This window comes from Anser cygnoides, chromosome 3, assembly GCF_040182565.1.
Source record: "Anser cygnoides isolate HZ-2024a breed goose chromosome 3, Taihu_goose_T2T_genome, whole genome shotgun sequence".
Taxonomy (NCBI): domain Eukaryota; kingdom Metazoa; phylum Chordata; class Aves; order Anseriformes; family Anatidae; genus Anser; species Anser cygnoides.
The window spans coordinates 450,562-475,032 of NC_089875.1; the positions used below are offsets into that span (position 1 = coordinate 450,562).

General features: G+C 41.2%; 1 protein-coding gene across 4 annotated transcripts in view; it reads right to left on the reverse strand.

Annotated features, from left to right (window-relative positions):
• Positions 1-1,846: 1,846 nt before the first annotated feature.
• Positions 1,847-24,471, reverse strand: part of PELI1 (pellino E3 ubiquitin protein ligase 1) — a 44,967-nt gene continuing 22,342 nt past the window's right edge. For 3 of the 4 annotated variants that reach the window (XM_066993388.1, XM_066993389.1, XM_048060931.2), the window contains 6 exons: positions 10,744-10,888; positions 9,528-9,657; positions 7,835-7,936; positions 5,622-5,819; positions 5,328-5,516; positions 1,847-4,349 (listed from right to left, as the gene is read on the reverse strand). In XM_066993388.1, coding sequence (XP_066849489.1) covers positions 3,783-4,349; positions 5,328-5,516; positions 5,622-5,819; positions 7,835-7,936; positions 9,528-9,657; positions 10,744-10,888 — 1,331 coding nt within the window. In that variant the 3' untranslated portion in view covers positions 1,847-3,782. Of the gene's footprint in view, positions 4,350-5,327; positions 5,517-5,621; positions 5,820-7,834; positions 7,937-9,527; positions 9,658-10,743; positions 10,889-20,424; positions 20,583-24,471 lie in introns of those variants that run through there. The other variant, XM_013194895.3, reaches the window with a different exon arrangement.

Consider the following 24,471-nt stretch of genomic DNA (forward strand, 5'->3'; position numbering starts at 1 on the left):
CCACGTGTCTCGGCCACACCACGCACCCGTTGTGCTGCTCGAAACTGGTGGCTGAGTCAGCCAAGGGAACGGCGCTCCGTAGGTGCCTGACTATCCACAGCCTTCCCAGGGAAAGCCCCCAACCACCTCCCAGTCACCGTGCTTCTGCCTGCCCTGAGTCAACGCAACGAGGGCTGCCCCGCTTCTGCTTTGGAAACAAAAGGCCTTCCGTGGCCAGCTGCTGTACCAAGCTGCTGCCTTTTACCCTATTAAATCCATGCAACTTCCTACAGCTGAAAGCAAGTCAGCTCATTAAGTAACCCGCGTTACACAGCTCACAAAGAACTGCACAGAGCACAGCAGTGCTGCACAAACCAACTGCAGAAAGCTACTTGCCGATTTCCAGTTGCACTTCTGCAGATTTCCACAAAACTCCAAGGCCAGAAAAAGGCCTGCATTTGCCTCCTTTCCCCATGCATTCTTCCATCAGCACCACATAGCTGCAGTGATCGCCCAGGGAACAGACGCGTACCGTTTGCCAGTTGCATCACCGACGCCTCTTCCCATTTGAGCACGTCTTTGAAAGCAGGTTAAGGCCACAGATTTCGTTTGGGGCTGGTTATTGAGTACAAGGGCCCAATTTTGGCTAAGCAAGCAGAGCTGTAATCATCTCACAGCCAGCAGTGGCTCATCCCCTCGCACTTCTCTCAGCTCCACATCTGTCCAGAACAAAAGGCCTTAAAGTTCAAGGTGATTTAGTCAGCTGTTTGTGTTAAAGGGATTATTTTACTTTTAATCTGGCATTCATTTTAGAGTTTATAGAGCATGAGACCTTCTGTTTAAATTGTTTATTAAAGAACAGAAGCCCAGAGGGGAGCTTAAATAGGGAACCACAGTCAAAGCTACTGCTTTTAGTTAGCTTGCATGTTTTATGGAAACTGTTCCTCAGCCTACTCAACCACTGCTATCCTGCTTTCGACAGTGGGGTTTCCGTGTCTCAGGCTTTTGAATGCCCACGTTCTGCCCATTTAAAGACAGGATTAACAAGCCCACCTTGGGTCAAGGAAAACATACACCGGGCAGTGCGTGGCAGAGTACAGGGCTCTGGGTAGCATTACCTTAGCATAATGCTACCAGGAAAAACAGCTGGTTCTGCTGAGACCACACATTCTTATGCAGTGTTCCTTTTTTTTTTTTTTTTTTTTTTTTTTTAGGAAAGGGGTGAAATATAATGGAAGCATAAAAAAAATCATCTTAACAGGGTACAGGCTTAGTGATGGTTGTGTGTTGGGCACGAACCGCTCTTCTTTCCTTCTCCGGCTGAAGGTTTGTGTACCCAGTGGCAACAGCACCGCTGGCTCCATGCTGTGCCTCCAACACAGGGTGCGTACGCTGCTTTTGGTGCTTACTACAGTCCAATTCTCAATCTGTTTTCACAGTTCATCTCTACATTACTCATCCTGCTTTGTAGCTTTCATCATTTCCTTTTCTGGCTTTTCACATCCCTGCATTCAGCAAGATCACAAACAGAGAAGATGTGTCAATCTGATTGTGTGGACGATGAAATCAAGAGCTCCTGAAGTTTTGTAAGAGTCCAGCCATCTGTCTGAAGTTTTTGCTTACATTTCGTTAATTGTAACCTACCCAGGGAAAAGATCATTTAACGACCTTGCCTTTACTAATGTAGAGTTAAACAGAAAACACAGTGAAAGGTCACATCCAATGACCAGAATAACATACAAACTCTTCAGTTATTTTTTGTGAACTTAATCCACATGTGCAGAACACACACCTCAAGTGACAGAAGAGTCATCTCCAGCCACCTTTCCCATCTCTTGGAAACAAAGCAACAGACAATCCCAGAATCTCTATTTTTGAAAAGTGTTTACTCACATAGTTTGAATAAATTAATTTGCAAATAAAAATTAAACTACAGTATAATATAGTTTGAATAAAATGATTAGAACAACTACAATACAGGGGTTTCTTGCTGCATAAGTTTCATTACTTAATGCATATAATCTGGAAAATGTCAAAATCAGTTATATTTCTATGAAAAGGGAGTAACAGCAGTTACTTGTACATGACAGCTAACTGAAATTATAATACAGATTTCCTGACACATGCATTTCCTGAGTGAACCAAACAATATATATAATTTCTTTTTAAAAATGGAGAAACAATTGACAGTCAAAGCAAATAATTCATGACATCTAAGCAACATACGTCTCTTTTTAAACCAAGAAGTTTAGAACAGCTTTGAAAAGGAAAATTAAAGCTACACTATAAAGTACAGAAATTTGCTACTGTCAATTATACAGTACATATTAAAAAAAAAAGTATGAAGCTGGCCCAAAAAAGCTCAACTCAATCCTAAAAAAAAGTCAGATTGTGTATTTGCCATGAAGCACGGTGGGTTAGCAGCAAAGCTGGATGTAGTGCACTGGCCTTTTCTGGTGGATACAGAAGGGAAAGGAAGGGTGGGGAAAAGAGAGCGCGGAGACCACTAGCCAGAGCCTGCCACCCCGAGAGCAGACCACACGCGAGCTTCCCACGCTGCGGTCCACGAGTCCAGCCCAGGCCCAGCTCAAGCTCTTCCCTAACAGATTGCCAATTGTGTCAAGTGCACGAAGATGCTAGGACGCAGGGGTGCATCCAGGAGGTACTGGGCTTCTACTTTGTTCCAGGGGAGGCCGAGGTGAGCATCTGTGCCCAGCTCCTTCCTCGGAGCAGCGTAAAGGCAAGCACGTGAAGCCTGTGGCTCCCCTGTGCCTGCACGTGCCAGTTTGCAGCAGGCCAGATGAAGGCAGGAGGTGCGACTGACAAGCCTTTCACGAGCTGTGAAATCACCGTGGCCGATCCACAAACTGCTCCCCACACACGTGGTGTGGACACATCCACCTCTCCCCGCCTCCCCAGCCAGCAAGGAACAAAGTGAGCTTCATCTTTCAGGTTCGTTTATGGTTAAACATTGGAAAACCCTCACAAATGTCACTAATGCTAAATAAAGATGTGTTAGCATGAAGGGAGGAAAAAACCCTTAATCTAGACTAAGTTGCATATTCAAAGAGTCTGGTAAATATTTTCTTCATAACCAGATCGTGAGTACAGTCCTACCAAAAAGACATTTTAAGAAGTCCTTCTTAGCTACCTTTCACATGGTTAAAGCACACCTTTATGCCATCATAATTTGCATTAGCTTGTTTAAAAAGCATTTTAACTATTCTAAGAACTCAGTACTGTAGATTAAAAAAGATTTTTCTGCCATTTCCATCTCACATCCTTCTCCATCCAGAGCTACTCTACACATCCAATTGCTGGATGTAACACACTATGACCATGCTACTCTACACATTCTACATATTTTCAATAATAAAGATAAATAGAAAAGAGTTAATATACACATTATATTTTACAATGTTTGCATCCAAGCTGTAAACTAATGTTTTTTGAACTATTTACCCTCCATATACAAAAAGAAAGAAACAACTTTGAAACACTGTGGGCACGTGATTCAAAACCATTAAACGGAAGGCATTTAAATTCACTCTGTAACACTTCTTTCAGCTCTTCAGAAAGAGTTATTAACTAAAGAAGCAGGACTTCTCCCCTCCTACCCCTGTTTCTTCCATTTCCAGACTTTTCTCAATAGAGAGGGATTTAGCTGTCATAACAAAAAATAAAACAAAAAATTCTTCATTGTAATGCAAACCAGCAAAGCCCAGAGAATACGAAAAACAGTTGGTTTAAAAATCAGAATCGCTTAGCTTATTAGATTACTGCAGTCCTTGGTTACACGTGTGTTAGTCGAGAGGTCCTTGGAAAATGAGTCTGATGTAACCTTGCTCACCAGCCAGCTGATGCGCGCAGAACGGACAGGCTGCATGAAAAGTGTGAGTACCATGAGGAAGAGGAATTTGGGACCAATAAGCAGTTGTCTTTTCTGAGCACACGTGTCCACACGGGCTGAACGCGTGAGTTGGAGGTCCTGCATCCACATAAAATCCAGCTTCACATCCAAGCCACAGAGGCACATAGGGGCCGACAGAGCGGCACATGGGACACTCTCGATCCTTGCCGTCTCTCTCCTCTTTGTTTCCCCAGTTGTGATAGCCGTGGACGTGGCCACAGTTCAGGTACACCCACGGCTGCTTTTCGTCTACAACATCTTTTCTCTTCATGCTGGGAAATGCCAAGGTGTTAAACCCCACGGGACACTGGGGCCTCGCCGCGTTTATTTCCTGTCTCAGCGCCTCCAGGTGCTTGACAGTGGGAGTGCGTGAAAGCCCCTCCGCAGTGCGCCACAGCAACGTTGCTCCACACAGGTCGATGAGAGAGCCATCCTGGAGTTGGTTCGTTTCGTTTTCAACCTTGTGATGGGCAGAGGAAGAGAAAGAGGTGCCACCTGACATTATCTGAAGAGTAACATACGGCACTTTCATAATACAAATTTGCCTGGAAGATCCAAAGTTTCAAGCAACTACCAAGTGTGCTGTAGAAAATAGCCACAGAACCCAATGCCATCTCCTTCCTCCTCTTTTAAATAAACTTCTTAGGAGATTGAGGTGGACGTAAGATTAAGACCATGAAAAGCTCCCTTCCAACCTTAATTTCTCTTCTCAGCTCCTTCCCTATAATGCTGCCAGATATGTTACTTGAAATGCATCTAGGAAGAATGGCGCAGCACAAGGCTTGTTGAGTCCTCCATCGTACTGTGGAGTATTTTATTTACACACCCCCCTCTACACAAGGCTTTCTTCTCCCCAGGAGAAATGAGCTCCTGGCATTCCTAGCTAACTGCACCAGTAAATAAGTATTCCTGCTGGGTTTCCTTTTGCTACGAGACCCCAAGTCATACCAAAATGAATCATCTCCTCAAAGTGTCACCAGTGCTTTGGAATCAAGAGGAAGGGGAAAACCCAGGATACCAACAGAGAGATGGATATCCAGGTGTATAGGTAGGTGTTAATAAAACTAGTTATGCTTTTAAAAAGTAAAAGTGGGAAAACTTTAAAAGCATAAACTCAGAAGGGAGAATCAGGAAAATGTTCTTTACATCATCCACATAACTATCACATCTTCCAGAAGAACATACTAGACTGGCAACTCAGTTTAGGAGAGCAGCCTAGATCTGCAGTTAAATACTACGGAGATAACCTGTCAGTTATTCAGGTTGAGCAAGAACCTTTCATGTACAACCACAGACACGTAAGTCGGTGCAGCTAATTACAGAGGTGACAAATGCACTGAATGAGGCAGATTCTGGCCTCTGTTTATGCCCAAGCTGTATCACTTGTGGCTGTACCCATTTTAAACACGGTACACAAAATGTTGGTCCTCACTCTTACCATTTTTCCCCTCTGCTGAGCCGATCTGGTTTCACGGAGGCTGAACACGTTCCCACACACAGATATCTCTCTCCATACCCCTGGCTTGGAGTCCTCTGTAAATCCATTACGGGGATGCATAACAAGAACTCCATTTGTGGTTAGTCCATCCATTTGCCCATCTGATGTCTTCCACTTCGCAGCCTTCTCCTAAGGAAAACGACAACAATGACAACTTCTAATTTTGCTCAAGTAGAGATACAAATTAGTTCTAAAACAAGCCTGCATCGATCTAGGAGAACAAAGTTCCCTTACCCCAAGGAAGATGTTCTTAGAGGAGTCAAATCCTGCAGCATATATTCTCGCAGTAAAAGGAGGGTTACGTTCACATATGATTCTGCAGGCAAACCTTGATATAGTGCTCTGCACAGACTGCGTATCAGAATTACTCTGACTTCCAGGAACCGTATCTGTCACAACGAAGTCTATAGGACTCTCTGTTGATCGACCAATCTGCAAAAAGGGATACAAAATACGTTTAGAAGTAGACCCATTGCCTCTGGGTCTAGCAATGTTCAAGCCTAAAGCATTTAAAAATGATCAGGAAAACGTCATGACATTCCAGTCTGAAGCATTTCCCTCCACCAATCTAAATTTAGTTTTCTAAAGCCTAATCTGAATTGATGAGTTATTCCACCTCCATGTGATCAAAGTTATTCTGAAGGCTGAGTACAGCCAAGCAAAAGAAGGAGAAATAAAAAGATGTAATTAAGTCAATTTTGAGAAGATTTCCCATTGAAGGTCTTCTCATCAGAAAGGTTAGAACGAGGTCAGCTGGACCGGCTGCAGCAGTGCCGAAACAGCTGGGAACAGCAGTTAGATGGAAAAAAAAGTGGTATTCAGTCACTTTGCATGCCCAGAATATTCTGAGCAACACCAGACTAGGGAAAGACTGTCCAGAGATTACATGAGCTGACTTTCCAGCTCCAGTGGGGCACCAAGGAACAGCACATCTGTCAGGACAGACCAGGTACAAGGTGCTTGCAGCAGGGGTGACGGTGGTGTTACGTTGATATGCACAACACACAAAAAATCAGGTTGTAAGCAGATGCTGCATTCTTGTTAAGATGTTCTTAGAAATAACACGCTGCAAAGTACCTGGGCCTTCTTTTCTGGATGCATGGAAGAGAACGAGCTTTGCAGTCCCATGCAACTCTACAGGTTCTAATAAAGTTGCATGTGTTTGACTGCTTTTCCCATCATCTTGACCTTCTCTTTACAAAATAAAGAGAAGTTAAATCCCTGTCCCAAACATCCTCACAGCCAGGTTTAAAGCCCACTTGTATATTTTTACCTTTCGCTCATTTCCAGAGCTCTCAATAAGCTCTTAAAACATAGATGGTTATATTAAGACTGATTAACTGCTAGGAAGAAGAACCAGGGCCTGAGGTGGTTTTTGGTGAAGGCTAGAGAGCTCTCATGAGACTGAAACTGCTTTGTCAAAATATGTTTTTGTGTTGTTTTTTTTTTTTTCTTAGGCAGGATAACCCATCAGTACACTTGGATTGCCATTGGCAATTTTAGAGCAGCATACATGCCATAGCTTGCCTAAAGAGAGAACACTTACACAAGCAATAGCTTACGCTGCAGTTAGTTTCTTACAGCCCTTTTGCTCTGTTGTAGATATCTGCAGTTGCACAGCAGCTTCCTCACCACATACCAACACCTCCTAACTCCTTAAATCCTGCCATGTCGTCACAGCTAAATGCTGTGACAGCAAAATTCCTTTCCATAAATTAGGCACAATGAAAATCAATGCAGCATCAGTCCAGGAATCAGAAGAAACAAAACACAAGAAAACCCATAACAAAACCCTTCCTTTTGAGAAAAAACAGGAAATAATAAGTACAAGATATGAGTGAACATCACAGCTGTACATGTATTTGTGGTTCCTTTGCTTACATACAGGAACTCCAGCAAAGTTCTTCTGAACTGACAGCACATCTGAACTGGGCCTCCTCTCTCAGTATTACCAACACCTTTAACTTATTTCTGGGTTTGCTTAAAGGTGTCAGGGGGGTCATATTAGTTGTGTTAAAAGCTTTTCTATATTTTCACATTGCATTTCTTCTACCCTGCCTCCTACTGGCTGATCCCAAATCCCTTCATAAATGCTGGAAGCAAAGTTCCGAATGCTTCAGAGAACTGTGTACTTTATTATTCATTTTGCAAGGAGAGACTAGAAACAGGTTAAAAGACTTGCAGTCAAAGACCAAACCATAATCCTGTACATTAGTCACAAAAACAGCTTTCGCCTCTGATCAAGTAAGCCTAAGAAGAGATGCACAGATATACGGCTTTGTTCATGTGACGGCCTTGGGAACAAACAGAATTAAACATCTCTGCAAAGCGAACTGCAGAAAGTGACACGTGTGAACTTTCGCATCTGAGAAAAGCGTGTTCAGAGAATGTCTCATTAGAAACCACCACAAGCATGAATACTTTCAGATGTCATTTACTTCACATACCTGGAACATATCTGTGTTGCTGTCATGGGTATATTCAACTACTACTGTCTGGGCCCGAGACAAAGTGTAAGAGATGCTGTGTTGGTCCTTATTACTTATTGCCTATGGGAAAAAAAGGCAAATTATTGAACCAGTGAACAACAGATCTACTGAACACAGCAGCAAAGCAGACAGCATAACCAGGCTCTTGTTCTGCTCAATGAACACATTAAGTCAGATGCTCATTAGTGACGCACCTGTAGTTAAACTTCACAAAAACCAGCCCTGGCCATTAAATAAAGCTGCACCATTGATTCAGCAACAGACCAAACTGGTCTCTTTACCGCACGCTGTAACAAAGTACACGTAACCAAGACAGATGGTTAGTCATGCTTGGTATTAAAGCACAGCTGGCCTTGACACAAAGAATAAAACAACCCAGGGCAAAGGCTAAAAATGATTGGAACACCTTCGTAGCCTTCTGAGCCTGAACTTCTGAACAGCAAAATGACGACAAAAACTTAGGGACTTCGTTCCAAAGGAAAGATCTGAGTACATACTCAAATCACTGATTAATAAGCTACGTCAACAAAAATGTAACAAGCAGTGCTGGTAAACAGGGTAATAGGGAGAAACTCAGCACAGGTTGCACTAGTTGTAGCAAAGTAACCTAGGTTTCAGTTAGTCTCGATTTTCATTCTAGAGACTTATGCCATGCCTCACATGCGAAACTAAATCCACCTGCTAGGAACTGAACAAAAAACCCTTTATAAAGTGCTTCTAAATAGCACTTATTATTTGAAGACCATAAAGAATTAACAAAAATTAATGTTCTTTTCACAGATGTCCTACAGGTGTAATGCTAAGTACATAATGCTGGAGTAACTTCAGTCAACAAAATGCGTATGATTTGAAAATATTTTTTATGCCACTTCCTGACTTTAGGAATCAATATTCCTAGGTGTCCAAGTATTTAGAGAGTCAAACACTTAACAGTGCTGTATTTGTTGAAGGGCCTAGACATTCTTGAATTCCATTGGTTTTAGTAGAAGTGACCCACTTCTTACTGAACATTATTGCACACATGAATCACTACAATAAAGAAGTATTTCATAGTAATACCTTATCTACAATAGCCTTAACTTTGACATGAAATACATTTCAGCTTCAAGATTTAAGCCTTTCCTTCATTGCTTCTTACTGGGAACCCTGAATTTGATTACCAGCCATACAAAACATGCCCTGCCAAACCCACCTGTACTCATCTCCGGGGAAGTCCTACCCACTGGGCTGAGTATCAAGTGCACACAGCTTTGATAAAACTATTTCAAAGTCAGCTTCAAGTGAAGCAAGCTTAGCCCTAAAAAGCATGAATGAGTGTGAAAACAGGAAGTCTAGAACAGATGTTTGTAGCAAATTTGGAAGGAAAAAAAGTGTTTTACATGACTAACCTCTACCCTTGAAAATTCATGTTTCAAAAAAACAAGCATTTTCCTTTCTGGACATGGCAAGGACTGGGCACTGGATTTGTTTTGCTAAATGGTTTCTTGCTAACCCTGACTGCTACCAAACATCCTTGGATAAATATGAACCATTCTTTTCACAGCCAGAATTTCATGCTTTTTACATCATTTCATCTCAGCATAACAGCATTGATTTCACTGAACTTTTTAGACAGCACTAAGTAAGACTGAACTACACAAATCAAGCTTACCTTTGCTGCTTGAGGGGTACAGGCAATATGCACAGTGCTAGGTTTCACCCCATTTGCCTTGGGCCTTTTAAATAAAGCAAACCTACTTTTTCTTCTTCCTCTATCTCCATTTGGGAGAGACCCATTGTACCTATCAAAAAGGACAGAAAAAGAATAAAGTCCATCTTCCTGTACTACCTAGCTTCTCACAAGGTACAGACAGCCCAGAAAAAAAATTCTAAGTACAAAGCCTTCATAATTAGTACGATATTGAAAAGTTACATACTTCCTATTAGTTGCATCTATTTAAATCCAAGAATTGGTAAACACAATATTGAAACATGCCCGCAGAACTACAGCATATACGCCCAAAGCTTGCAGAGCAAGGAATACTATCTAGATTAATCTCAAAGCTACTATCAACAAGCAGAAGAGACTTGGGCTACAAACAAGAAAACAAGTAAGGTTATATGCTTATCTGTAGTTTTATCTCTAAGTTGTGTGTTCACACTGTAAATGAAAGACCATAAATACTCACCAAACCTGGTGGAGAACTACCATTTCAGAGAATTCTAGTTGAAATGAAAACCCAGAAAAAAATAGATATGCTGTCCTCTGAGACTTCAATTTAATCCATCAGAAAACCCTCAGATTCTTACTTTGAGCATGTCAACATAAACAGACCAGCCAGCCAATTTGCTTTCTTAGTATTTTCTGTTTGAACTTTGGCATTAGAGTCAGCTACCATGGTTTTGAACACTATCGTACTAGTCATCTGCATAGGCCCAACCTGGAATCAATTCGGAAACCCTTCACAAAGTGGCTCCCTTTGTCACGAAACAATTACCTGGGATGAACACAAGAGCTGAAAATAACCTTACATCTGACTCTGCTGTTTACAGCCCTACCTCCATGCTCACAAAAAGGTATGCAGACAGCAGTGCAACTTTCCAATATATCACATTACGTGTGTCACCTGGTTGCTGCTGAAAAAGATAACCATCCCTCTACCTCCTCCCTCAGCCAGGTATTCTAGCCCCTTCCTTACATGAGACCAGCTACCAAAGAAAAGCTGAACAACTCACTTTCAGCTGTGTGCTTGCTAGATACAATGCAAAAGGAGTTCGAATGAGAGGTAGCATGATCACCTCTCACAGCAACCTGCAGTTTAACTGCTGTAAGCGCACTCTGAAATTCTACCTTCATTCTCACTGCCAACACACACACAAACACTTACCCTAATACGATCAATTCACCATACTTCACTGGTGCTTTTGATGGATGATTTTCTTGATCAGGAGAAAACATGAGCTTAGCTAATGACTTCTTCTCAAATTTCAGGTCTCTGATCAAGAGTTGTGGCACACTTTTTTCATTATTTCCTGTAAAAACAACGATAAAGTGACATGTAAGAGGCACTGAAATACATCATTATAAAAACCTGCACATTTATCTTTCGTTCTTCCTGACCTGACAGAGTAGATACAATATTTTCTACCTGGTGCTTTTCCAAATTTTGGTTTTGCCTGAAATAATTTTAAACAGATCACACATATAAAGACACATCAGTTCTGGCTGAATTGCCTGCAACAACTACAAGAGCAAAAAAAAAAAAATACAAGTACGTTTAGATAATTCCCATACAGCCTTGATAAAATATCCAGTTTTCCTTCATGCTAGTTTTTACTATGAACAGTACTTAGCTTCTCTTATAATCTTTGGTTGATCTATCAAGAAATAGAGCCTGACAGGTATAAAATTTAAAGAAAAAACAAGACCAGCGCATTAACCAAAGAGGTAGAAGTTTTCATGGAAAGTAGGTGATTCAGAGCTTTCCAAAGATGTTCTGGATCTGCAGATTAGAGGAATTTGTAAGACAACTGGATATCAAGTCCACTGTATGAGTTTGGGACATGCCATGTGATCTCTGTTTAACCAGAGACAGAAGTGATACAACCAGCTGTTTGAACCAGATGTCCTGTAGGAATTGCCAGTAATTCTTACTGAGAATGGTCTTTCGCAATGCAACTTTTGGTCCTACTTTTGCTCTGAGGAGCAGTTCCCACTAGTATTCTGTATAGCTTCTCATTAGTAACACTTCCAGATTCTGACCCACCCAACCCATCTCTGACCTTCCTGCAGAGCCTACCCAACACAGCACATGCTTCATAAAGAACAAAGCTGATGCTAGCCTGTTTGAGCTTGCCTTTAACAGAAACAAGACTGTTCCCCCAGTTTTTCCAGATAAGTTTTCATACTGACTCAGAAAACTGTTAAGCTTTTTAGTTCTGTACTTTCAGTACTGATTTTTAATATTCTGCCTTCTGTTCAAATAAACATTTTTGGCCCACATAACATTTCTTGTAACCTGTCATCAACTTTGATCACAAATATAATGTTGTATCTCTATTTTCTTCTACCTAGAAGTAGATATTAAGCAGAAAAGACATCACTGTGCAGATTTTATCTACCCCTCACATATACCCTAACAGAGAAAAGGATGCGGCAGTCTGACATCCTGCTCACATTTGCTCAGAAGCTGGTACAAAGATACTTTTACTGACCTGATCTCTACCCTCTCGGTTCTCTTTGTTTCACCACAGAGAAGCTTGGCCCTCAACAACCCTTCTCAATCCATCAAGTTCTTATTCAGCATGGATATGTTGATCCACACCTGCAGTCAGCCCACAATGCTATCTTAAAATTCAGTATGTTTCCTCATGCCTTCTTGCATGCTACCCCACGTATTTAGGAGAGCTTCACACAAATACACCTGAGGACATCTTACCGTCCTTCAAACTTTTGCTGTGATGACCACACAACACAGCCAGGGGACTGAACTGAAACCTTTCTTTTCACCCTTCATTCTTCTCTCCGTTTTTTTTTCCTTTGCTCTCAAGTCTGAATAGCATGGATTTTAAAGTTGCCTGAAATAAGGAAGTAAGCAAAGACTGTCCTTCTGTTTAGCACATGTAACATTATCCCAAGCATGTCCTGATCCATCGCTGTGCATTATAATAAACTTGATCTGCACAACAGTACCGTGGCAGTGTCCGTGTCCTGCCTGCACTGTTTTCACTATGTAGGAAGCAGTATGCTTTTTCACTGGACAGCTATCCTGCTTCAAGCCTTAGGGTATCCATCATTTAGTTGGTGCAGAAAGTGCCTTACACTGATCCAACGGCCCCTATCTATCACCCACGAATAGCAATAAACAGCACATGAGAAAGTAAAGTAGTTTAGTTTGCTCCAAAGCCTTTCTTGTTTGCTGACTCATGTGTAGCAGTAAGTTAACTGGAATGGCCAGGGTATTTGCTGTTGCAGGTAAAGCCCAAAGTTTTGCCCCGAAAAGTATAAAACTGAAAAAAAAAAAAACCAACCAAAAAAGATAAAAATAAAAAACCTTATATGAAATTTGGCCTTTAAACTTCTACTCATGCCCGTAGACATAACACCATGAAGTAGAGATTGTCCCATTTGATAAACTTAGCCCCACATGAACTGAGTTCACAATTTTTATGTTTGACCTGGCCACCTGGGGCCTTCTGTGCCTCCTGGCATCACAGCCCTCATGGATCACCACACCTTGGTCATTGCATTTCATGTGCTGTGCTTCATGTTTCTTTGCTAAGGTGCATGAAGGTTGTCCTTTGAACTGGCGTTTTAAAAATGATAAAAACTGCTATGAAATCCTGTAACACCACCTATGGGGAAATCGCATGGGAGTAGTAAATACCATGACATTGTAAAAGAAAAAAGATTTGAGTAACACCCACCCTACACTATGACGTTTGAAAAAAGAGCTAATCGATTCACCCAGAGAAGGGGGGAAGGCAGGCATCAAAAATAACTAAGCTTTGCCATTAGTACAAAAAAGGCTTGGCATAACTTCCTCTCTCATCATCCAAGTGAACGTTGTCACAGAAAGCTAAAAAAAAATAGGATAGAAAAATACACGTAGTCAGCTTCTGATCCTCTTCAAAACTAATTACACATGAACAATTAAGGGAGACTCTACTTTAAAATATCACCTGAACAGGTAGCCAGCAACCTCTTAAGAGATGACTGAGCAGAAACCAAAAAAGAAGCCAACAGTTTCACGTGACAGACTTCAGCAGCACACGTTAACTAGAAAGTCTTAATACAAGAAAAAGTGTCCAGCATCTAACGTTCAGCTCCTCTGTAATACTTTTGTTGCTGTTGTTAAATAAATCCAGACAAGTTTATTTTGGGAGCAGCACATATGATGCAAACCCACTTCTTATTTCACTTAGTGAAGGTTCAAGAAAAAGAAGTCTAGAGCTACCACTAGTAAAACAGCTTGCTTCTACATTTTCAAAAGCATGACTTAAAAATGTCTCAGAACCTTTATGAGATGCACACATCACTTTTACAACCATTAACACCCAGAAGCTTCAGTTCAAGCACATATCAAATTCAGAGCCCTTAAAAAAATGCAGTGTTGTACATGCTTTTTCTCACATATTATGATCTCCCTGATGTACCATACCCAAAAGGAAGAGACTTCTTTTTTCCCCCTCAAAGGAAATAAATGCTGATTGTATTCTTCCAGTGAGGTTCCAAAGACTACTCCAAGCGCAACTTCATGTCTGCAAATAAAACTTACTGGAGAGGAGTCTACTAGGCCATGGATAACACTGCTGAAACAGAGCGGGCAAGCATATCTTTTAAAGCTGGATATAGTATTTAAGAACTTATGGAAGGACATGCTCTTGAGTTCATAGGGAAGAACCACTAAGTTATAGAATGGGCCTTTTCTTATTACAGAATGACCTGCCTGATTTTTATTTCTAGCATACTACAGTAGAATTCTTCCAAGTGTTAGGAAAGGCTGATTAAATACATTTAAAAGTCAACTAGGTGCTGTAGAGCCAGTATACAACTGAGCAACTGGCCACTTGAACTGAACACTTCTAAGTCAGCTTTCTGCCATGACCATTACTTCTGCAGCAGCATCTGTGGCCATTGGTGGTTTGGGCTTCATTGATGTAATCTCAGAACAACAGACTATTCTGAAAGTATTCTGAAAGTCCTTCCATACCCTTAAACACTGATGAGGAATAAGGTGTTAACTACAAGATCCCACCCCATCCTATATTCTTTCAAAATCACGTAACAGGTAGCAAAAAAATTTCACCTCAAGATCTCTGCTTCTGCTGCAGAGAAGAGACTAAAGCCTGAAACCCTTTCTCTGTGAACAGTCCTGTATTATATAACCGAGCAGATCTTGTGAGTAAAGCAACTGGCACACAGAGAAAACCGTTTCAGAACGGCATTACTTCAGTTGGTAAGAGGTGCTGCTCACTGAGCACAACTTTGCTGTTAGCACAAAAACACGATGGGTACCAGTTAGTATCTTGCAGTCTCAAAATAGGAAATTGGAAAAGGAAGAAGTCATGAACAATACCGTTTTGTTCTTACAACTGGTTCCTCTGGAGCCAGGAGAAAGATCATGGAAGGTAACTTGCACAATACCCTCGTGTAACTGTTTTGAGGGAACGGAAAGAGATGACATTTAAACTGAAGAACTATTTTAAATTCTATTTAGGAATGAAAACCCAGTTTCCTACAAGCCTTCTTGTTCTTAAATACTCAGTTGAGTCATGGAAGGCAAAGATTGCGATGGCAGAAAGAAAGCTACAGATTTCTGAGTACATTCGTGTAGGATTGCCCCCTCTCCTGTCACATTCGAACACGAGTCAGAATCCGGAGGCAGACGATTCTCTGGGAAGACCTAGCAAGCCATGTGTTGCTGCAGCATGTAATAATGAATGGACTCACTCACGGAGCACTGCAAATCTGACATGCTTTCAGTCGCTTCATGACGTACGTTAGCTCTAGTCAAACCGAACATCAGGATCTGACCTATTTGTCTTCCTTCACTTGCTATCCCCCAAGGTTTAAGTCTTTGGGCACATGAAAACAGTGTTCCCATGCTTCATGGCAGATACAAGTTTAAGAGGCTGTCTGCTTTCACTGAACATGCCGTTTCCAGTGGGGGACTCCAGTGGGGGACCCAGAGATATAATGAATTTTGTTTGAATTATCAGCTTTAGTTTGCCAGCCATCCTCAATTGTTCCACTGTCTTTTCTGATCATGAGACTACATTCACGACAAGTCTTTACTGGCTCCTATAGAAAGGCTTCAGGTCTTGTTTGCAGTGGGGCACAGCACCTAGTGAATAAGCTTGCTATTTAGAAGACTAAGTGCAGCTTTCAGAATTGAAGAAAGAATAGCAGTATCTTAATGGTTAAAATGGGGCAGGGGGAGGGGAGAACATAAATTCAATGAGCCCAAGCAGAGATTCATTAAACACTCTGCTGTGAGCTAAAAATACTAGAATAAAAGTCTCTTTGTAATAAATTACCATCATTTTCTAAACACAGAGCCAGCATTATAGGCTGTTAGCAACTGTAGCTAGTGCCAGACTAGCCCTTTTCTAAAATACTGCATTAAAAAAACACTTTCACTGTATAAAAAGAAGTCCTCTGTCAATGAGTAAATTAAAATAAAAATATGCTGATTCAGATGCAGAAAAGGGATATCTTTCCATTTTTATAATATTACTTTAAGTTCTATATCTACATATTCTAGGGGTTTGGATTTTTATTTATTTTTTTTGCTTATAGAAATAAAGCACAAGATAGCTCGCCTACTGACGTTTTTATACAATTTGCTATTTGCAGTTCTCCATTTACAACCCTTGCAACATCTCATCTCTTCACTCAGCAATTCTGCTTTAAGTCAGGGAGGATATGGACAAAACAGAACCCAGCTCTTCCCGCAGGTATGCAGGGACAGAATAAGTGGCAACAAACAAGCTGCAACACAGAAAATCCTGATTAGCTCTTAGGGGAAAAAAATCCAGAGCAGCTGCGGGATCTCCATTCCTGGAGATGTTCAGACTTCAGCTGCACGTAGCCCTGAACAACCTGATGTAAGCCTGTCCCAGTGAGCAGAGGGACTGGATCAGACAGCCTCCCAACCTAAGTTATCCTAGGACTAAAATTCATTTCAGGAAGCCCAACACCATTTTACGAATAAAGTGAAATACATACCTGAGGTGCACCTTTGATCAGTTACATGTATATCATGAGCAACTCTAAAAGAAAAGCTTTTATCCTGACCCTCCCCAGACATATTACTGTAATACAGAGTTTTATTTAGATGTAAAGCACCATATTGTTCTTCAAAAGAAGATTTCACATTGAATAGTGCCACTACCTGACTAAACACAATTAGGACCCAAGTTCACCAGCATCCATTTACATATTTAAACTCTTTAGCATTCATAACATTTTTCACTCGGCAATCTTGTGACTGCAAGATTGGAAACCAAACCCTTCTGAGCACATACACAGTATTTCAGTACTGCATATTCTCTCCTATGGTTACATCTTATCCTTTCAGAGATTAAATCTTCGATTTCTGATTTAAAGGACTAGAATATCAAAGTTTAGGTAACCACGAGACAAAATCTGCGTGGAATACTAGTCTCTCAAGATGAAGGTATTTGCAAGTGTGGAAGAAGGGAGAAGCAATAGACAAGCAGAGAGAAGTTAAAAATAAACGTAATTCCCAGCAGACCACCTCCTTGCTTGATTAGAAGTCCTGATCAAGCCCAAGTTGCTGGATTTGGGAACACGATTGGTAAACATGAGCGCAGTTTATAGCACTGCACGCATATGAAGTAACTGGAGTGGTAGCACATTTTGGAAGGTGGATGATCATGTAAGAATATCTTTGGGTGGTTCTTTCACAGCCTTGAAACATTGGTACCTTCACAGGTTGTCATGTTTCAAAGTGCCTGTTTTCTGCAGAGATGTACTCGTCCTTCGCATTAGTGTCACTCAGTTGATACTGATAATGTTATTGCTGATCCACACCGGTGTAAGCAACAAGGAATCAGCTCCTTGCATCACCACAGTTTTGAAGGCAGAGACAAAGATTGGGAAATCACTTTCTTCTACTTGATGGTTAAACCAGCACTGGAAAGTTATTATCCTTTAACTGTCTTCTTTCTGAAAGTTTCTTCTGTTAAAATGGTTTTACTGGAGCGATTGCCTGGGAGAGCATGCAAGTCACAGAAGAGTGTTGCGTGTTTTCATCCTTCACCCAGTTTCTAGTTAAAAATAAGCTCATGTTTCCTTCACACACATACCTGGAACTTTAGGTTCAGCACGTTTTTATCTTTCACTTTTGAGATCAGTCAGATTCTGTCTACAGCTTGCATCCTTCGCCACAGATGCCGGGGAAAGGTATAGCAAAACAGCTGTTAAGTATTCAAGTCGTGCTGTCACTTCAGATCAGTAGTGCTACTTTTCCTCCACTACAGGAGGATAATTAGTTTTCCCCTCCTTTCTGGAAAAGGTAGTATTTCAGCATCTAAAAAAGTACAGAATTAGCCTTGGGAATGTGGAAATTTAGCTCAGCCTTTAGGTTTTGTATGGCTTATTCTTTCCTTAGTCTATACTGTTTGCCTTTTCTTTTATAACCTGAATAAGCTTAGTCATCTGCGGTATACACGAGAGTGTCTTATGATATGAGAGTACTGAAAATAAGACAAGGCCAAACTCTGAAATGAGCAACCTCTCCCTCACAGGATACCAAGCACAAAACAATGCAAACAACTATCTGCTGCTGTGCCTTGAGAACATCTGTAAGATCCCAATAGAGGGGTTTTTCATTCTCAAACAATGAAAGCATCTTTTTATCGGGGACATCTGCCATTGGTAAGCTGGTAATCCTGGAAACATATCATGCAAGAATCTTAGCAGAAAAAAAAAAGCACGTTGCCTGTAAACACTTTCAAAGGGACATTAACTTGATACGCAATAGCAAGTCTACTGCTTTGCACCAAGACTACAGCTAACCTTTTCCAGCGTAAGAAACAGCAGTTTTAGTTGGGTTAGCATCCAGTGTGCTGCTTCGAGTCCGGTTTCAGTCACAGAAGCAAATCTGAGCAGCTCTTAGCAATTTTATGAAGCTTGGGAACAATGCCGTGAGGACAAGCATCTTTGTTCAGGAAAACATTTTAGAGGAAGACTTACAATAGAAGTGCCTACATGAAAACTTGTACTTCATGGCAGTACTCAAAAATAGCATTCCTTTTCAGAAGATGGAAAATCCTTCTACGCACAGGGCTTGATTCCAATCAGACTTCTGCTGCCTTCACTTCTGTTATTCTGAATTGCCATTGATGGGATCAGAGCGGGGCCAGGCATATTAAAACTGAAAGAGTTACATAACAGCTAATGATCCACCCTAGCAGATTGACAAAAATCAATTCTGAAAATATTCTCTTTAAAAAAAAAAAAATCCAACATTTTCAGTTACGAAAAGTAACAGCTGATCCTCCCCTGAGGAAACCACGATATCCTCCTACAGATTATAAATGATGTAATTCAGACTGTGTGTGGGAAGCTGAAAACATTTGTCTTTTAGCACAGGGTGGCTATTTTAAAGCTGTCACTGCAATATTATCCATAACCTTAATTAGCTGAGAAAAAAGTTCTTCACCAGTTAAACTGCCACATTTCCACGCACACTTACCACCCATGCCCACAAAGTCAGCTCTCAGATATATCAGTGACAAAACGTACAACCTCATACAAGGTAAAGCTTATTGGTTGCTTTTAAACTTTCCTTTAAAAAAAAAAAAAAACAACCCTGCAGCACTAGAACAAGTAACTACAGTTTGCGTTTGTTGAATTAGCTAAACTCTGAGGCCAGTGAAAGAAAGTAATTTAAACAAGCTACTTACGAAGATTAATTTGCAACTTTATAGGCCAGTTTTTGGTTGTATTTGCACTGAGACTGTTACTACAAACTATTTAAGAGCTTTTATTTCATACTCAAATTTTCAACTAAAGATTATTTATATAAGCTGTAATTATGAAGCCATAAAAAAGTATAACAGGCATGCTGATAACACAACACTATCTGTTCATTAAACATGGCACTACCTTTTCATATTTTTATGGAGTGCCTTGTGAAAGCAGAATCAGGAAAACAGACTTGTATAATGGTGGTACAGAGTGGCAAAAGGAAGGTCTAATTTTCTGACTGAGAACTCTGCAGTCAGGATCCTTTAAAATTATACTCTTACTGCCTTCAGACAAATTACACGGTATTACCTCAAAAATAAGCAATCCCAACGTTCATTGCAATTCAGTGAGAGAATCACAACTTCCATATACAGATGGAGAGTATATACCAAAATACAGGCATTTTATTTTTAAAAGGGCCATTACACAAATAGATGGAGCTTTTTATGCTTTGATTACTGAGCACAGGGAAATCTACTGTATGATGCACCTGAAGTAGAATACATAGCTGAGAACCCTGTACTTGCAGAAAACCACAATGACTTCTTGTTCTGCAGACCTGAACATTACTGTTTTGTTTTCTGAGCTTCTGACTTCCTGACGAGGCAGTTTATGTACCAAAGTATCAACTGAACAGATGTTTGTATTACGCTCAAGCTTTTTCACACAGCGTATTGTATCATCTTGCACAAATAAGTTATAATTACATTTAAACCGCTTTTGGTTTAGACAACAGTAATATTTAACAGCTCCGTGAGAAATTCCCCTTGGTATGATTTATTAGATAACGCTGACAGTTTCAAGGAATCTTGCTCCACACACTAAAAATGAGAAGCGACTGACTTCTTGTGAACAAGATGCATTTAGTATATTGTGCACTTTATATGTCTCTTCTTATTTGAGGTGGGAAAGCAGCCTGCAAACATGCTGCCTGTTCTCAGATTTCCCTTCAGCCATATCACTGAACTCCCAACTTCTTACTAAAAAATAATGTGACTGAGGAGGCTTTTATAAAGGCTGAAACAGTGCAACATTAGAACGTAAAACCGACGGCATGCAGAGCACTTACCAGTATCTTTCTGTTCTCTCAGTATTTCTACACTGTAGAGAAGAAAAAGCCTTCAGTCTTGCTTAAGAGACACGAAATCCACCAACTCCTTTAAATCCCAGCAACTGCCAGACTGAGTGCCTCTGCCGTGTGCTTTTACTTAAGCAGTGGGGAACGCACTCTGACTAACCGGGGGCTGGCTCTGCCTTACGTAAGCTAGGTAAACACCACCACGCTGCGCACCATTGGCTGAAGTCACAGCCTGCATCCTGCTCGCCGTGCCATAAATTCATCAATCTCTGGCCCCAAAAAGGAAAAAAGGAAGTAGAGGGTGTGTTGAAAGCTATCCTGCAGCCCAGATCCCCAGCAGTTCTTCGGTTTAGACTCGCAGAGAAACACTGTTCTATTTCCTTGTCAGCTCCTCTTACATAACTGTACCCATGCAGGCTATACCTTTTTTCTTTTTATTTAAATCATCACTTATTAACCCAGCTAGCCTTCCTCACCTCCCACACAAAAAGTGATTACTTAATACAGTAAGAATTAAAACAGCAGAAAGCCTTCAGGTATTGCTAGCCCTGTTTTCACTAATATACTGTAGAGCTGGACACAATACACCTGCAGACGCCACCTGAGTAGAGCTGCTTTTAGATACTGGAATCACTTGGCCAGAGATGCTATAGCATCTTATTTCTACAGGATGCACGTTCGAAAAGGTAACTCTGCATGTGCTAGACCAGGTTCTCATTTTGCATTCCACTACGATTGAAATAATCTAACCCACTGGCTTGATGCAGTTGTTTAAATGCCTGAGCCATAAAATGGTGATCAAGTTACCGCCTCGTGGAACTGATCATGCAAATGTTTGTCTGCTGCAAGCGAGATACAATGCAGTAGTTTAACATTTACATCAGGTCTTACACTGCAATTGTAATGGGCCAAGCAGTTGCGCATGGTTACGCTGGCTCAAGTGACGCACGCTCAGGCTGACATCCGACATCCCCAAACTCTACACTTGGCTGTACAGCTGCCATTTCTGCTGCTCTTTCCTATAGATAGCACTGCTTGCCACCTCAGTTTTACAAGCACAGCTTCCTGGCTTGGTTTCCTTGATCTGGTTCACAGTGAAGCTGTCCATGCTTTTAAAAGTGGTTTTACCTGCTCAGTTGTTTTTCGGCTGGATCTGTTTCCCAACTGAGCTCGCAGCATGGCTGTGCAAACAGCTGTACCAGCAGAACTGAAGGCTCCTGATTACACAGGAGCACTCAAAGCTAAGCACTGGCAAACTAGTTTCTTGTTCATAATGCTGTAATGCAGCATAAGTTGCAACTCCACATCAGTAAGCTTCACTGCTGAGAACGAGGTTAATGCTTACCTTTTTTTCCTCTCTCCTCAAACTGTACTCCACAGCTAATCTTCTCCAAAGTAATACTGTCAGGCTGTGCTGTTACATCACCTTGTCACCTGAAAAACTGAACTACAGAACTCCTTGCCATAGGATATTCTTGATAATAAAACTGTATAGAGGCTCAAAGACACCACATACACCATCATAGCTTACTAAGCACACAGGTATCACTTTGCTCCACAGAAATGACTGAGCTGCAACCACTGAACAGCACTTTGGAGAAGCATTGATGTGCAAATTCCATCATTCCACTCCTCTCCAGGCTTCCACTTCTGGCCACCATGCTACTCAATATTGATCTGAGATGGTATGGTCATTATCACAGCTGTCAGATTACTCAGCTGAGAAGGTGGTTGAAAAAAAATACCAAATCAACATACACAAACCCCAACTATTTTAACCCAAATCATTTTTTAAATCTGTTCGTGGGTTTATTCTGTAAACCTGCTGCACCAAAGCTAGTGAGATCAGAACCTTCTGAACAAACCTCATCAAGCCACATCTTGAGATTCAAATCTGGTCCTCCTCCCTGCCAAAATCAACACCCTCACTCTACTATCACACAAGCCTCACTCTTCCACTGATTGGTATGGCACCTTTCACTGTGGTGGTGGAGTTGCCTGATCCCACTTCCCCCATCACCTTCAAGTCTTCTACATTTTGCCCTGGCCTATACAAAGTTAATAGTTTTAATTTTGTCTTAATCAGGACTTAAAAAGGAAAAAAAAAATAAGCATCAGGATTGTGTTAGTATCACTTAACATACAGGTACAGCAATAAAAGTACAAAAGGTGCTCTGTATCAGTGTATACCCCGAGTTGGAAGGGACCCACAAGGATCAAGTCAAACTCCTGGCTCTCTCTGCACAGGAGCACCCCAAACTGGCGCAGTGCTAAGTGACACTGGTATCGACACTTTGAAGTTGCAATACTTTTCTCACAGTGGTCATAACGCTCGAGTTGCACTGTTTAAAAAGTGTTCAGTCTAAAAAGCAAATTTAAGATAATTGGCTTCTAAGAGTTTCTTCTCCTAAGAGCTTTATTTTATTTCTTTGTTTTACAGCTGCCACTGTTTAGAACCCAGGTTAATAAACCTGTGGATTCCTGTATTCTGCAGTCACATAAGTTGCAGAATGAGCAGCTGCTTGGACGTACTTTCTACTTGTCCAACCCGGCTTCCCACAGGAAACAATCCTCACCCCTACATCCCATCTCTTCCCATAACAGCGACCCGCAGTATTCTGGAGGGTAGTCTGCTAGCAGACAAATATACTGCATAATGCCCTTTCAATAGCTAACCATGCCCTCATCTTAAAAGCAGGGTTTATTTGCACTTACTTTGGACCTAGCACACAAAGTGGCTGTGTCCGATGAAATACTGTTTCCCTGCCTGTGCCTATCCATAGCCATGTTCTACTCTGTTCTTGACTTTTATTAAGAGGAAGGTTTTTATTAAGAGGAAGGTTTAATGATTTCTACTCCACATAAGAATGGCGGTCTGCCTCAAGGAGTAGAAGCAAATGCCTTGAGTGCACTCTCACTAGGCAAGCTACCTGAATTTTCCCTGATCAGAGATGCTGTCAACCGTGCTAGACTACAACAATGAAATCTGTAGCCCAAGTTATCGCTGCTAATTTCATGAAGTGACGCTTAACTGCAGGGGAGGTTCTTCCCTTGAAGTTGTTAAAGAAATAAAGGGCTGTATCGTCATGTTCTTCTATCTGACTCACAAGCAGATGCTGTACAGTTTGATATAATTACGTGATTCCACATGACATTCAGAACGAGCTTTTAAGAGGAATGCGTTTCTAGCTGTATCAGTTAAAAAGACAGACTCATGGATATGGACAAAGGGTGATATTATGTCCTCTTCTGTGTGGACAGCTGAGAAATCCGAGTGGCAAATTCCTCATCCTAGAGTTCCCCGATCAGTACACTAATACACTTCAAGAGACATTTTAAACACGTGCCTGTTGATAATTTTATTTAATGAAACAGGCAGGGAGTGGAATAAAGCCCCAAACACAGGGTAAGTGTTTAAAATCGCTGCACATAGGGTGTGGTGGAAGAGACTAAAGAACACGAACAGCAAAACCTTAGAAGAACAGGATCTGTAACAGTCCCAAGGGGAAATACACTCAACGCTGAATGCCAAACATGCGCTATACACTACCTTAAATCCATTTCCCACCAGGTCAGAGGCAGAACTCTGATCAAAGCCAATGATACCCAGGAAAAGGCAAATCTCATGCATCAGGAAGTGCTGATTCTATTATGGGGTTCCCAGAGGTCTTGCACAGGGGGAGAAGAAAGGATGGCAGATTACCGACTTGCCAGCCTCATTAATCTTTCATTGTGTTACATCGCGTGTAATCTCTGTGCAAGGAGTTCCCATGTTATACAGTTAATAAAGTCATACTACAGTGTTTTAAGGAGATTATGGGGGGAAAGCAGCCTGAAGCCAAGAACATGCTAATTAGAGTATACAATAGAAATGTTAATCGAGTAATCTGCAGGAAGAGGAGGAGGGAAGGAAATGACCTAATTCTTTGCACCACTGTGTGGTGCCTAATAGCAAGAAGAAAATTCTTGTAAGGACCAAGCAAACAAAGGTCCATTGTTACAGTTAGAGCTTTTAGAGAAGAATGCTTTGCTGTATCT